Here is a 16,608-nt window from a genome sequence, read left to right as displayed (position 1 = left end):
TACCGCTCTAAGTGTACTGGGGATGCTCAGATGTGAGTCCCAGGCACACCACTGGAGTCAAGCTAGCCGGGCTGATGAGAGGTGTTACCTCGAAACCGGGCCGGTCCTCGGATGCTTGATTCCGTTCTGGGAAGGACATGGCTTTTGTAGTTCGGACTGGACTGTTCCCATGGGGCACAGGGTCAGCGCTGATTTGCATATCGCCATTGTCTAACCCAGGGTGGTGTGGAGTGGAAAAACGATGGATTTGGGCCCAGATCTTTGGACTGGGGTGAATGTATGACATTGATCCACATTCTGTCCATCACTGTTGTGTTTGCAATTACCGCTCTAAGTGTACTGGGGATGCTCAGACGTGAGTCCCAGGCACCCCACACCACTGGAGTCAAGCTAGCCGGGCTGATGAGAGGTGTTACCTCGAAACCGGGCCGGTCCTCGGATGCTTGATTCCGTTCTGGGAAGGACATGGCTTTTGTAGTTCGGACTGGACTGTTCCCATGGGGCACAGGGTCAGCGCTGATTTGCATATCGCCATTGTCTAACCCAGGGTGGTGTGGAGTGGAGAAACGATGGATTTGGGCCCAGGTCTTTGGACTGGGGTGAATGTGTGACATTGATCCACATTCTGTCCATCACTGTTGTGTTTGCAATTACCGCTCTAAGTGTACTGGGGATGCTCAGACGTGAGTCCCAGGCACTCCACACCACTGGAGTCAAGCTAGCCGGGCTGATGAGAGGTGTTACCTCGAAACCGGGCCGGTCCTCGGATGCTTGATTCCGTTCTGGGAAGGACATGGCTTTTGTAGTTCGGACTGGACTGTTCCCATGGGGCACAGGGTCAGCGCTGATTTGCATATCGCCATTGTCTAACCCAGGGTGGTGTGGAGTGGAAAAACAATGGATTTGGGCCCAGATATTTGGACTGGGGTGAATGTGTGACATTGATCCACATTCTGTCCATCACTGTTGTGTTTGCAATTACCGCTCTAAGTGTACTGGGGATGCTCAGACGTGAGTCCCAGGCACTCCACACCACTGGAGTCAAGCTAGCCGGGCTGATGAGAGGTGTTACCTCGAAACCGGGCCGGTCCTCGGATGCTTGATTCCGTTCTGGGAAGGACATGGCTTTTGTAGTTCGGACTGGACTGTTCCCATGGGGCACAGGGTCAGCGCTGATTTGCATATCGCCATTGTCTAACCCAGGGTGGTGTGGAGTGGAAAAACGATGGATTTGGGCCCAGATCTTTGGACTGGGGTGAATGTGTGACATTGATCCACATTCTGTCCATCACTGTTGTGTTTGCAATTACCGCTCTAAGTGTACTGGGGATGCTCAGACGTGAGTCCCAGGCACTCCACACCACTGGAGTCAAGCTAGCCGGGCTGATGAGAGGTGTTATCTCGAAACCGGGCCGGTCCTCGGATGCTTGATTCCGTTCTGGGAAGGACATGGCTTTTGTAGTTCGGACTGGACTGTTCCCATGGGGCACAGGGTCAGCGCTGATTTGCATATCGCCATTGTCTAACCCAGGGTGGTGTGGAGTGGAAAAACGATGGATTTGGGCCCAGATCTTTGGACTGGGGTGAATGTGTGACATTGATCCACATTCTGTCCATCACTGTTGTGTTTGCAAATACCGCTCTAAGTGTACTGGGGATGCTCAGACGTGAGTCCCAGGCACTCCACACCACTGGAGTCAAGCTAGCCGGGCTGATGAGAGGTGTTACCTCGAAACCGGGCCGGTCCTCGGATGCTTGATTCCGTTCTGGGAAGGACATGGCTTTTGTAGTTCGGACTGGACTGTTCCCATGGGGCACAGGGTCAGCACTGATTTGCATATCGCCATTGTCTAACCCAGGGTGGTGTGGAGTGGAAAAACGATGGATTTGGGCCCAGATCTTTGGACTGGGGTGAATGTGTGACATTGATCCACATTCTGTCCATCACTGTTGTGTTTGCAATTACCGCTCTAAGTGTACTGGGGATGCTCAGACGTGAGTCCCAGGCACTCCACACCACTGGAGTCGAGCTAGCCGGGCTGATGAGAGTTGTTACCTCGAAACCGGGCCGGTCCTCGGATGCTAGATTCCGTTCTGGGAAGGACATGGCTTTTGTAGTTCGGACTGGACTGTTCCCATGGGGCACAGGGTCAGCGCTGATTTGCATATCGCCATTGTCTAACCCAGGGTGGTGTGGAGTGGAAAAACGATGGATTTGGGCCCAGATCTTTGGACTGGGGTGAATGTGTGACATTGATCCACATTCTGTCCATCACTGTTGTGTTTGCAATTACCGCTCTAAGTGTACTGGGGATGCTCAGACGTGAGTCCCAGGCACTCCACACCACTGGAGTCAAGCTAGCCGGGCTGATGAGAGGTGTTACCTCGAAACCGGGCCGGTCCTCGGATGCTTGATTCCATTCTGGGAAGGACATGGCTTTTGTAGTTCGGACTGGACTGTTCCCATGGGGCACAGGGTCAGCGCTGATTTGCATATCGCCATTGTCTAACCCAGGGTGGTGTGGAGTGGAAAAACGATGGATTTGGGCCCAGATCTTTGGACTGGGGTGAATGTGTGACATTGATCCACATTCTGTCCATCACTGTTGTGTTTGCAATGGTTAGAGCGGCAGACCCTGATGCAGAGGTCTAGCCCGGGACTAGGGTTCAATTCCCTGCCTCGGCGGGTCTTGGGCTAAAAAATTCCACGGACCTGATAATTCTCGCCTCGGTGCCTATTCCAATCATGGAGTCCCACTCTGCAACTCTGGGCAATAGCTTGCTTAATCTCCACAACGGACCCCACAACGCTAAGGATGCCAGGCCTCCACCTTGGGGGTGCCCAGGAGTGGACACCTCACAGGGAAAGCCAGGATGGGTTCCACAGCGGTATTCGTACAAGCGCCTTGAGACCCTTGCGGGTGAGTAGTGCGCTATACAAGTATCAATTTACATTTTACGAGGGCTTATACATCATGCAGACAGCAACAAGATTTTTATTAATGATATTCAAAAGTTGTTCACATTCTTTAAAAAAGTAACATATTCACAAAAGACACCAACATGATTAACTGGAAAAGCTCTTGCAACTGTTCTTTAGGCACCACACAATTACATTGTTTGATGTGTCTTCATTGCCAATATATGGCTTATTTGTACAAAGAAAGTTGAAACGTATCTACTCTCTTATTTATTCACAAGCATAATTCACCACGTATTTTGTTGCCTCTAAGAACTGTCAGCATGTGTAGACCTCTCTTTTTCAAGTAACAGTCAATGCGTTTGGACTTTTTTTTTACAGTGATATCATTCTATTCATGACGTCACTGTTGAGATCACGTATAACATCACCAATTTCACTTTTGTTGACATCACAGTTGACAACACATTATTGATTTTTAATCCATTATGCTGGGGGGACGTCCTATAACTCCCAATTTTTTTTGTGAGAAGTAATTGGTAAACATACAATGTGGCCTTCATTCATGAGCTAAAGTCTATGGACTTCCCCTCACACTTTTCCCTCCATAGTGGTTAGTCTGGTCGTGGTACGATCGAGGGCCACTCCCTGTACCGGTTCCAGCTCCCCAAACACCCAGTAGGTGAATAGTCTGCAACACTCTTTATGCTTCTTCAAAGCCACCCTGGGGATAGTATTTCCTAGCATCCAGAGAGATGATCAGTGTGTCCTTTTTCTGCCAAGCCTTACATTTTTACACTCTCAGTCCACCTGAAGGGGCTGGTGCAATGCAGCGGGTACGCGTCCCATAAACAATGGGAAGGCGGCGTCTCACGTATCAGTGGAACACAAAGATGATTGCACTCAGCTTACTGCTTTCAAAAAAATCTGTTCCAGGCAACGCGTTTCAACCTAAACCGGTCTTCGGCATTGCCACATTTAGTGCCCTATCCACAATATAAATAACTTCACAAGTGAAAAACATAATACTATCAACTTGTCACAGAGCTTAGGATACATTTAGAAGAGAATGAATAGGGGTAATTCATATCTAGTCATAGAACTATACAAAAAATAAATTGAGGTTGACTGAGTGTAGACCTCATCAGTTAGTACTTCAGGGTGGGTCGAAGATGAAGGAGGCCTGATCCAAGGAAGACCATAATTTTTTGTTGGTAACCTGCCATGGTGATGAGTGTAGAGCGGGATTGTCAGTGCCCCTAATGCAGGACAGCCATTCCCTCCATGCATTGAAGGAGACCTCACCCGTTGATTTCCAATTGCATAGGATCACCTTGCATGCTAATGTTAGCAAAAGATCCAGGAGCTGGCGGTCATGGTCCCCCTTTAATAATGGGTCTAAGGCTCCTAGGAGAATGTAGATGAATTCCCTTGCAGGGTGTATGTCAAACGTGTGCCCAATGTAGTCAAAGATTTTTGCCCAAAAGGTGTGAAGCATGGGGCAATCAAACAACATGTGTGGAAGGTCACCAATGCCAGAGGAGCAGTTCCAGCAATTCGGCGTATCCCGCAGGCCAACCTTAAATAGCCGCTGTGGGGTCCAGAATGCCCTGTTAATAATCATATACTTGGTCTGTGATAGTATCGGCGATACCTTGTGTGTGAGTGCTGATGCATGTATCCTGACCCAGTCTATACTTATGCCAGTGTTGTTTGGTTCTGATTCCCATTTGATCTCATTGCGCCTCATCGACTTGTTGGCCGTTGGCGCGAGTAGTTTATATATTTTTGAGACAAAATGTCCAGAGGATTGAAAGTGGGGTAGCATAGATTTTAGCCAAGGCGTCACTAGCTTGAATGTTCTAGTGGATAGGGCTGACTTTAGCTTCAGGAAAGCATAAAAGTCAATCGGTAACAGGGAGTGTCTAGCCTGCAGAGTCGAGAATGGCAGTGGCATATTATTTTCGTGTAGATCAGCAACCACATTAATACCTTTATCAGACCAGTGGTCCCATATGATGGGCGATCCGCCAATTTTAATGGACGGGTTACGCCATAAAGATGCAGAGGAGGAATTGTGGATTTGTTGACCAGTGACGTGAACGCGATCTAGCCGCAGAAGTGCTCTCTTGGTATTGAGCATGATGTATTTAGAGTTCGTAAGGTGTGAGAGGTCCATTGTTAGGACAGCAGAGAGCGGGGCCTTGCCTATAATGGATTTCTCAATATCGACCCATAAGGGCGTATAAATAGGGTCTTCGATAAACCAGGAGGCTCCCTGCTTACAGAGAAAGGCGGTCTGGTAGTTTCTGAAATTTGGTAATCCTAACCCCCCTTTAAGCTTTGGAAGTTGCAGTTTTTTCATGGCAATTCTCGGTTTCTTCCCCTTCCACAAGAAATCCGAGAGCAATTTCTCGACTTTATGTAGAAAGTCCTCCGTGAAGGTCATGGGGAGCATACATGCCATGTAATTTACCAAGGGACTGATCATCATTTTTAGTGTTTCCGCCCTACCCCACCACGAGAGGAATTTTGGAGACCAGCCGTCTAATAGTTTTTGTATTTTTTTATAGAGCAGCTCTTCATTAATTTTTAAGGTGGATATCAAATCCTTTTCAAATTCCAGTCCTAAATATTTAAAACTCTTCGGCTGCCAGGTAAGCCCGGAGTCGCCCAGGATGTTTTTATCACATAGGTTATTTAATGATTTCACCTCAGTTTTATCCTTGTTCAAGGAGTATCCAGATACACTTGAGAATTCTTCTATTGTGGACAGTAGCGCCGGGATAGCCTTATCAGCTTGTTCACTCATCACCAACACGTCATCTGCATAGGCCGTGAGTTTAATTGTACAGTCAGCGAACCGAATTCCAGCAATGTCAGGATTTTCCCTTATGTAGTACAGAAAGGGCTCAATTGCCAGGAGGAATAAGGACGGGGACAATGGACAACCCTGCCTAGTGCCCTGCTCTAGATTAAAGGGGGAGGAAAAAGCGCCACCAGCTCGTACTCTAGCAGAGGGACAGGCATAGAGGGACATGACTAATTTAGTGAATAGGGGACCCAGATCGAATTTGTGTAGTACAGCATTTAAGTAAGTCCAGTCTACTTTGTCGAACGCTTTCTCAGCGTCTAGTGTAATTGCAATGGTAGGTGTGGATAAGAATTTCGCTTTTTCAATAACATGAGCCAGGATTCTCGTGTTATCGCTCGAGAGCCTGTTCTTCAGGAAACCCGCTTGCGAGGGATGTATTAGGGATGGCAGGACCTTTTGAATGCGACTCGCTAAAATCGATGCCAGGAGCTTACAATCTAAATTTATCAGTGAGATAGGCCTGTAGTTTTTGGGGAGTTTGTGGTCTTTACCTTCCTTGGGTTATACCGCAATTACAGCCTCTGCCATAGTCCCCTTAACTTCTCCTGTATTGCTAATTTCATGAAAGACCTCTAGAAGAGGAGTTGTAAGAATATGGGCAAAGGTCTTATAAAATTGTGCTGTATAGCCGTCAGGGCCAGGGGCTTTCCCCTTTTTGAGGGATTTGATCGTGCTAATAACCTCCGATTCAGAGATTGGTTCATTCAAGGAGTCTCTTTCTGCAGTCGTAGGCGTTGGGAGTGTGCAATTGGAGAGGTATTTCTTCATTTTCTCACTGTCCACGTGCATGTTCCTAGCATAGAGTTTCTCATAAAAGTCTTTGAAGATATTCGCAATCTTAGTGGGATCGGAGTTAGGAGTACCATTTCCATCGAGTAAGGAGGCAATGGTATTCTTTTGAATTTTAAATTTAAGATAAGCCGCTAGCCCCTTCCCCGCTTTGTTCGAGTCACAAATTTTGAAACGTTTCCTCCTGTCCAGCCAAATTCCTGCCTTTTCACTAATAAGTTTGTTATAGGTGTATTTCTGATTGGACAGTTCAGTTAGGACCTCAGGGTTTCTACTCATCAAGTATGTGCGCTGGAGTTTTGAAATGTCCTCCTCTAATTTCAACAAGGCTGCAGTGCGGTTCTTATTAATTGCAGACGATATTTTTATAATAAGTCCCCTTATAGTGGATTTCAGTGCCTCCCATCGGACGGTGTCTGAGGTGTCCCCCCTCTTGTTTAACAGTAAGAAATCTTTAATGGCAGTGTCAAGGGTTTCTTTGTGTTTCGTGTCATTAATAATAGTGTCATTGAATCGCCACATAGATTGACGGGTAGTTGGTTTAATATTAGATAATGTGAGGGAGATGCAGGAATGATCAGAGACTAATCTGGGAGCAATGTCCGCGTCCTCAACTCTTGCCACCGCGTTTTTAGATATGAGTATGTAGTCGATTCTCGAAAACGAGTCATGTGGTGGGGAGTAGAAGGAGTAGTCTCTACCATCAGGATGCATCAAGCGCCACGTGTCTACCATATGAAATCTATTGCATAGTTTCATGAACGCCTTATGGGCTCTGCCCGGGCGAAAGACGCATTTAGAGTCTCTATCTATTATTGGGTCGTATGGGAGATTGAAGTTGCCCGCCAAAATATGGACTGCCGTGTCGGGGATGGAATTTATCTGATTCGTTAGGCCAACCCAGAAGGACGGATCGTGTGTATTAGGGGCATAGATAGTTGTGATAAAGAATTCAGTGTCATCTTTGAGTAGTTTCGCCGAAACCCATCTACCTTTTGTATCTGCTGCACTAGAGACTATTTCCACATTTGCATTCTTGGCCACTAGCATCACCACCCCATTCTTTTTTGAGATTGCCTCAGAGCCTATCACTTCGGTATAGTATTTATTGCGCAGTGTGTGAAATTGCTTTGCTTCTAGTTTTGTTTCCTGCAGTAAGGCTATATCTCCACGTTGCCTTCGTAGATAGTCAAGTGTCTTCTGGCGTGTAACCGGCTGGTTAAGGCCTTTCACGTTCAACGATAGTATTCTAAGGTTAGCTATAGTTGTCGTCCCTATTGGAGTATCTATAACAGGAGCCATCAACTATACAACCAGTGATATCGTCTCATAACACATGTGTGTGCATAAGGATTGGGTTGTGAAAGCAGTCTCATACCCCTGAAAAAACCAGCAGTACCATTTTTCACGTAGAATGTAGGGCTAGCACAATATGCAGGAAATAGAAGGACAGAGTATAAGCTTCGGAACGTAATGTGGTACAATGGATGCAAGGTAGGATGCAAGATGGACAAAACTAAACAAAACAATATGCAAAATGCGAAAACAATCCCCCCCATCCTCCCTACCAACCTCCCCCCGCCCCCCTCCCTCACCCACAGCCCACCCCTCCGTCCCCAATAGTAGAAACAACAGAACATGGCGACTCGGGAAGGACGACCACGAGGCCGCCTCCAAGCAGCTTACTCATAACTATTGATCTTTGGGGCTGCAACCCCTATCTAGGGAAAAAATAAGCTAAGTATGTAGGTAACAATAAACAACAGTGACGCCATAACAGTGAGCACAGGAAAGTCGCTGCATTAACTTCAGTGTCGTGAACCAAGCACAACAGTAATTATCGAGGAATAATCTTGGGTGCACTTAACAGTAAGGAGGATTGCTACAAAACAACACCACAACATAGTACCTAGGTGAGGCCCAAGAGGGATACGAGCAATATCATGGCAGCATAGACATAACTTTTATGATACAGCTTTTGAGTTAAGGGATCAAGAAGCCAGAGGATCGGTGGCAGAGAGTCCAAAGGTACACAGAAGAGCACCATTTCGATCAGAAGAACAGGCCAAAACCAACCAAAACCAGCCCCAGTTGAGTGGGCTCTACGAGGATTCAGGAACATTAGAGTAGTAGGAACATGAGAGTAATAGCACCAAAGCCCCAGACCAGAGCTTATCCTAGGCCAGATGGAGTGGCTCGTCCCGGTACCCTATGTGCTCTATCGAACTCCAGTGGCTGAGTGAAGGTTAGATTTGTGGCCTGCGTGAACCACTCCTCGAGGAAGGGTATGCATGAGTCATGGGATTCCTCTGATTTTTCCGGCATACCAAAAATTCTTAGGTTCCCCCTTCTGTTTCTGTCCTCTAATTCCGCAACTTTCCTCACGATATGGTCGGAACATAAGGAGAGGTTCTTGATAGCTCCACATGCTTTATTTTCAAAGTCTTCCAATTTGCTGATCCTGCTCTCGGACTCCGTTAGTCTTGAATTTATGTCTTTGATATCCTGGCGGACAGCAACAACCTCATCTTTGGTGGACTTTGCCAAGTCTCTAACTTCTTCTAGCCTGCTCAAAATTGTTTCCATGGCTTCCGCCATTAATTTGTTCCCTTTGACCGGTGTCGGTGGGTTAGATTTCAGGCGTTTGGAAGCTGCACCATTATCCTTGTCCCCCATTTTAGTCGTGTGTAGCAATGGGTTGTGTAAATACCTCGGCGCCCCTCAGGTGTACAACGCTGAGACCAATCTATGTTGTGACAGTGCAGGCAAACTGATTAGATACTTCTCCCTTAGCGAAAGTGCTTTATTCAATTGGAAGTGATGTATTCAATAACAATCTATAAGCTGCATTCCCTTTCAGAAACGCACATCGGTAGGCGTCACTACTTTATACAGTGTTAATATCACTCCCTGTAACTACTGGTTACATAAAGTTGTTATAAGGGATCAGTCAGTATAGCACACCATGCTGTAGGTTTGTTTATATGTATATGCTCCCAATTCACTAGATGTTTGATGACTTTAGATCTGCTTTGACAGCAAACACAGCAAATATAGCAAATGTAGGGCAGGCAATGAGGGTGATCACAGCAGTTGACAAGCACCTAGATCGTTTTCATTATTTTTCGCAGTGACATATCCCAGAGGCTGTATACACCATAATCCACACGGCAGCAGGTCTCAGGGTGATACATCCGTGATGTCAGGTGCGCTGTAGAGCCACTGTATGGGACGTTTTAGGTGCTTTGCACCACTCCTCACAGCCAACACATAGGCATTGACCCAGGCACTGAACAGAGTGGCAGGGTGATCTAGCAGCAGGATGACCCAGCTACGATGTCTGCGTGACGTCAGGCGCGCTGGGGAGCCGTCATTACAAGCTGCCACAACATAGAATTGGATCTGTTAAGTCCGTTTGCATTCGGCGCATTAGTGTGGGGAAGAGACCGTACAAAAAACGACAGTGTGCACATGGCCCTCGTTATGCTAATATCTGTTAATAGCTGTTGTGAGGATGCAGAGCACCGAGACCAGTCGCAGTGTAGCAGTCGCCGCCATTTTGCTGAAGCGCGTTTCGTGGGCTTAGCTGCCGCGCGTTTACACACACATCCTTACGGGTATTGAGTCATTGTGATATCGAGTGTGGCCAGAAGCAGACAAATACAGAGGGCCCCAGCAGTCTTATATATTTTGCATAGATTATCGCATAGATTGTGGAGCAGCGTTCAAAATCGGGAGCTTGATCATACCGCCACTGGAGTTGCTGATACTTCGCGCCTTTTTCCTCTTTCCCTCAAACAGTCAGCAGAAGCGTACTCACGATTCCGGCATAAGTCATGCCGCCGGTTTGGGAGGAATTGAGGCAATTTCCGACATCGTATTGGCTCCGTCACTGCCTGCGGTGGAGCGGACCAGATGCCCGGGGCAACCACGTTGTTGTATCCGGCCTCAGTCTCCGCCCCGCTCCGCAGTCACCATCGGTCGGAACAAAAAGGCCTCTTTCACCAGGATTCCGAGCTCGGAATCAGCCCAGATTTTCAGGGCATGCTGAGTTAGGGTTCCGATGATCGAATTCCTTGTAGTTCAGGAACTGGATCCAGGTAGCAGCCGTCTGTGGTCGACAATGGTGTAGCTGCCTGGAGGAGGACTGAATCACGCCGCCATTCCTCCCGGCGTCCAAGCCACGCCCCCCCCACACATTGTCCATATTAATTGCATTGTAACAGACCCACCAACTCACACCAAAAGTCAATGAAATAAAACAAATTATAAAGTATAAAAAGGAATTTCTCCATCCTTTTGCCTTCTTCGAGGAAGTCAAACGCCAGGCCGTGCAGAAATCCCCACTCTGCACGACCTTTGATCATGCTAAGAGGTGGTTAGCTATTGGGATAGGGCCTGCGTCCAACCCTTCCATCCCTGCTGGGGATGGCTTTTATAACTTAGTTATAAGAGAGGCAAAATAGGCCTTTTATATGGCATGCACACCTCAACCCCAACTACTGAAGCTCAAATACACCCTTTGTAATACGCGTATATTCAGTGTAAACAGCATTGGCTTAGTTGAGGTTGATAGATGGAGTAAAGTTGTCTACAACACAAAAACTAAAAGGTATGGGAATTCATTAATTACTTTAGTGACTTAATCTTAATTTACACCCACTTTATGAAATTTGAAATGCCGAGTGACTATGTCAACAACAGAGTGATTGTGGTTGAGAGAGGGAGTTTGAATGCGTGTGTGAGACATTTGACTGTTTGTTGAGCCATAGAGTATGGGAATTAGGAATTACACAGTTACATTTTTAAGAATGTATATATTGTAACTCACATGGGCACATGAGTCGTACCTTTGTTCGTATGCTGGTCGCAAGCTCTGGTGTAAGGTCTTCAGAGAATAATGTTTCTTTTAGGTGTGAGATTGTACGTGGTGGTGTAGTTTACTCCTGAAATGTGATTCAAACCATGTGGCAATATTAACAATGATCCCAGTGATATTATTTACTGTAACATTTTGTATAATATGTAAGAGAGCAAATGTGTGAGTTATAAATATTAACTTGTGCCGGAGTTCAACTTACGGAAATAACTTAATTGGTTGATTTCCACACATTGTATGGTTTGTGTTGTATCCTTCAAACATATTTAAACCTTAACCAGTGTATTTTTCAGTCAATTGCAAGGATTTAAATTAATATACCAGTCCCCTATAGTTTAGTTAAGCAAACTACAACATGGGAGGAGGTGATTGTGTCTGAAGCAAGAGTGCATTGTAGATTCATGAGAATATGGTATCATGCGGAGCACAGAAGGTGACAGTCACCTAGACCTTTGTGATAAGTGATTTTTATATGTTTATTTCCTGAAGAGTAAGGGTGAAGTAGTGATAATCTATATAATTTGTGTTTCACCTAGCGGTACCCCAGATGAGATTGGTGGCTGTGCATATGGCCCCTCCGAAAACACAGTGGGCAATATTTCATATTTCTCTACACTGTTCCCAAAGTATAATACTTAGTTCACCTGTACGGCAGAAGCCTTTTGCTGATGTTTGACATCCTATTGAATATCCAGAAAACATGATCAGCATCCCTTTTCTCCGCATCACATATTTGTTTCTAGATCTGGCACATGTATAAGGGTCAGTTCAACACATGGTTGTGTTGCCTGTCCTTATCAGTACCTCAGGACCAATACTCCCACTATGAAAATGTTGCTTCTGAACTTGTTAAGTTCAAGATACCAGCCAACACGATGTTCTTGTCCCATTTAAGCCTGTTTGTATAGCACATCTATTGTCTTTTCACATTACACAACACAGAAAGTATGTGACAGCTTGCCAAATGTTGACCATGCCTTAATTATTTATTTTTACCTTTTTCAAAGTGAGCATGGTGGGAAAGTAAAAAAATAATAAAAATAATGAAATCACATATTCTTTCTTTTCAGAGTAGAAGAGATGTTTCAGCAGCTGAAGGAAGTGAATGAGAAGGTGTTTTACATTAAAGATGCCTTGATTTCCTTGGACAGCCAGCTAGGACACCTGCAAGACCTCTCAGCCTTAACAGTGGACACCTTGAAAGTGATCTCTGCTGTGGACACATTACAAGTGGAGGAAGCCATGCTGGTGGATAACAGTCGCCACGCCTGCAAAAAGCTCCCACACAGTTGGAGCAACGTTATGTACTCCAAAACTTTGGATAGTTTGGATGGGATCAGTGACAAGCAGTACAATTATTACAGCATGCCACCATCACTTCTTAGAACCATGGCAAGGAGCCAGTGGCCCTCTGAATGCCATAGCCCCATTCAAGAAATAAGCATGGGTGCCGTTGGTGGCCAGGAAGAGCATGACATAGAAAGTGACACAGCAACATCAGGGGTATCTTCAGAAAACAAATCTTCTCACTATGGAAACTTTCTACTTGTCCCTCCAGGTCAAGATGAGGCACTTGATGATGATGTTTTCCACCAGCCTAATACCCTCATTGAAAACAAGGCAGACTTGTTAGCAGGAAAGGGACAAACAAATGCTTGCAATGTTCCACTTGAACTAAGTTTACGGAGTCTATCTGTGAATCATGACTGGGAACACCAAGACTGCAACTGGGATCAGTCTATTAACTTGCCAACACTACTCAACAATGGGTCGATGAGAAAGCACTCTTCAAAGGAACAAGCCTTCCACAAAAATCCACAAGTCTACAACAAAAACTTACAGAGGTCCCTTCCCATAGATATTCCTAGTGAGGATGCAGGTGGTGGCTATGTGAACTGGGCATTCTCAGAAGGGGATGAAACCGGAGTGTTCACACAGAAGAAAATGCAGGAGGGAAAGGTGCATGATAGTGACAATGCTACTGAGATGACCTGCAGCAATAGTATCCCCCGGAGAGTCAAAATAAAAGAGTCGAAATCCTTTGCTTTCAGCTTTGAGAAATCGGCGCATAGCTGCAACAGTTCAGAGTGTGGCTCCTTGCGACGGCAGAGCACTTCTTTTTGGATCAATCCTCTTCGCAAAGATTGGTCTTTCTGCAAGGCTGCTAGTTTCAAGTCCCGCAAGTTGGAGAATATGGGGAAAGTCAAAACCAGTTCAACCAAAGGCAAGTACTTTTTATAATACTTTTTCTATGTAGGTTTGAGCTGTCCCTGCTTTGGTGGATCTATATCTTCTCCTGCTTTTACAGCAGTAATGTGTTGTGGTTCCAGTCATTAGACCAACTGTAACAAGATGTTATCACTGAATTGCCATATACATATGTACTCTTGAAACTTTGACTAACAACTAATTTAGCATGATTAAGTGACACCACTTAATTTAATTATTTGAGCAATCTTGGCCACACAGTTTAGATTGTTTTCAAAGACACATTTCAAAATGTCAGTGTTCATAAAGACATGTTTATACTAAACTACAGCTACTATTTTCTTTGAATTAAATATAATCTTAGAAAAACACAACACACAAACATTGTTGGGTTATTGGGAAAAATTACAGAAGCTTAAAAGAGATATGCAATTAATCTAAGGCACAGTGTACACATGCCACAAGCTTTTAAAAATATTAGCATACATAGTGGATGGAAAATATAAACTCCTTTAAGGCACCACCTTATATTTTAGTGTGCTTTGAAAAACAATTGAATCTCTCCCTGTTGGGAAGTGGATTATTAGTAGTAATAAGTAGTGACTTGCCACTCTTAATAAGTCCACAAACACCATAAAAGGTTCAGTTAGGTACTCAATAAACGATTCCCTAGCTGGCAACAAACAGGCAGGCTTAACTTAGGAAACAGGTGGGCGAAGCATTGGAAAACACCAATTCATTAAAAAAGTAAGACACAACACACACTAAAAATCCAACTCCAATTTATAAGAATAGCTTACATTTTTATAAACAAATAAAAACCAAAATGACAAAAATCCAATATAGGAAACAAGAGATACGAATTTCTAAAGAATAAACACTTTCCAGTGCTTAAAAAACATATAGGCCCACTTTAGGACATTTGGTCGCTCTTGACTGGGATAAAGTCAAACTTTGAGGCCAACCGCGATGGAGCCCTACTTGGATACACTCAGCGGGAAGCCCCAGTTAAAATTTTGCCTTCAGACTTAGAAATGTGTCTGAAGGATTTTTCCCTCATTGTCAAGTGGTCCCCTCCAGCAGGCCAATTTTGATGCAATGTCATCAGATTGCTTCTCCACGAGGCCTCAGTCAAATCCTGGAACCCTGGAGCTCCGGAGCTTTTAGTGGGACAAACCTGAATTCCAGGCCGGGTTGCAGCTGATGGTTGCCAGCTTGACTCTCGACTTCAAGTCGGTCACCTTATGGAGTTTTTTGACAGAAAGTTCCCAAAACTTGCCCAAACTTCTAGCCCGTCTTCCTGAAGTTCCTCTTGAGAGTTCAAAGTGTCCAAAACACAAATCCAAGGGCCTGGAATCTCTTATAGGATTCTTGGGATGTCTGGAATACAATTCCCACAATGTATCTGGCCAAATCCTTAAATGTCCACTGTTCTCATTCCAGGAATGGGACTCTTGATGGAGATGATGCAGGTGGGCTCTGTTTACCTGTAGCTTGCAGTGCGTCCACTCCTTAATTGTTCTTGAAGCAAGGCCAAGTACCTAGGGCTGTAGTACCAGATTGAGCGGCAGGTGCAGCCCTTCAGAGTGAGTACTTTGGGTGCATAATCAGATTCCAGCCGGGCAGTCCTTCTTCTCCTTGTAGTTTCAGGCAGCAAACCTGAGTTGCATTGCAGCTCTTCTATATTTATTTGCAGTTTCTGTGTGTCACACAGGGGGGTACCCCTGACCAGTGGAATGACCACTTCCTCCAAAGTGTGACATATTCTTGTCCCAGAATGCAGTATTCTCACAAAATTCAAAATGCAGAATGTGTCACCTTGAAGGTTAAATCAGGCTCAGCCAACCCTCTGGTGTGGCTACGTTTCACTAACAGCTTCCAACCCCATGACTAATCTTATTACTGAGGCTTCTGTGTGGCTGGGGGTGCAGGATGTGGGGGTCAGTCTATGCTGGTCCCAGACTGGCATTTTCCTTTTGAAGACCAGTTTGGCTCCCCAACACCCTTCCTTCCTTTTGGTTTCTGCAGCTATAGTTATCCACCAACAGGAAATCTATTGTCTACTCTGACAGGACACTTCACACCTCATCAAGCAGCTCTGTCTCAGCCTGGGAAAGGCTGACCAATCAGGACAGGGCAGCTGAAAGCTGGATTTTAGCTCACATAATAGAAAGTTTAATAACTTATTTTCTATAATAGTTATTGTAAATCTAATAGTGGCAAGTTGTTGTATTTATCTGAACTATTAATTGGATACATTGAAGTATATTTTAGGTGGCTCCTATCAATATTTATGCTTAATAAAAATGTTGGCCTATACAGCCATTCACTACAATAGTGAAAAACTAATTTGACAGTTGTTCCCTCACAGGGCTTATAAAACATATTCTATAATGTCCTTGCTTATAGTTACAAGGCTCAATAGCTCTGGAGCAACTAGGCGAGACCTTCGGGCTGACTTATATGTAATTATAAGGTGGTTTAAGACATTGGAAGTACCTTTAAATCCAAAGTTGACTGTGCATTTAAATTTAAGGTAAAGGCAGCCTGAAAGGCAGTTCTGCTCTTAAAGTGATAGCAGGCACCACAGTAGTGCACACTTAAGTGCATTAAGTCTACTGGGCCTCTAACCCTACATGCCTTATATAATAGGGACGTGCAGCTAGGCTGTCAGTACCAATTATAATTACACCTAATTTGCATATCCTTATAATCAGAGCCCTGGGCATGGAAAGAAGAGCCCAGGGTGAAGTCAGAGTAAGTTACCACCAGTACCAAGCAACAAAACGGGGTGATCAGGGCAAAAAGGATGACTTTCTCACACTCCCATAACATCTTCTGCATAAATCTATAATCACATGTCTATTACCCACCTGCTGGCAGCAGAAATGAAGACCCGTTTGTTAAAAGGTATGAGATTGCAAAGTGAAACTACAC

At 45.0% G+C, this 16,608-nt stretch overlaps 1 protein-coding gene across 1 annotated transcript in view; it reads left to right on the top strand.

Annotated features, from left to right (window-relative positions):
• The window catches only part of TRPM6 (transient receptor potential cation channel subfamily M member 6), a 730,325-nt gene that overhangs the window by 559,842 nt on the left and 153,875 nt on the right, over nt 1-16,608 (top strand). The window contains exon 26 of the mRNA XM_078675782.1: nt 12,534-13,687. Coding sequence (XP_078531908.1) covers nt 12,534-13,687 — 1,154 coding nt within the window. The remainder of the gene's footprint in view (nt 1-12,533; nt 13,688-16,608) is intronic.

This window comes from Lissotriton helveticus, chromosome 2_1, assembly GCF_964261635.1.
Source record: "Lissotriton helveticus chromosome 2_1, aLisHel1.1, whole genome shotgun sequence".
Classification (NCBI taxonomy): domain Eukaryota; kingdom Metazoa; phylum Chordata; class Amphibia; order Caudata; family Salamandridae; genus Lissotriton; species Lissotriton helveticus.
This window is presented reverse-complemented; position numbering and strand designations above follow the sequence as displayed.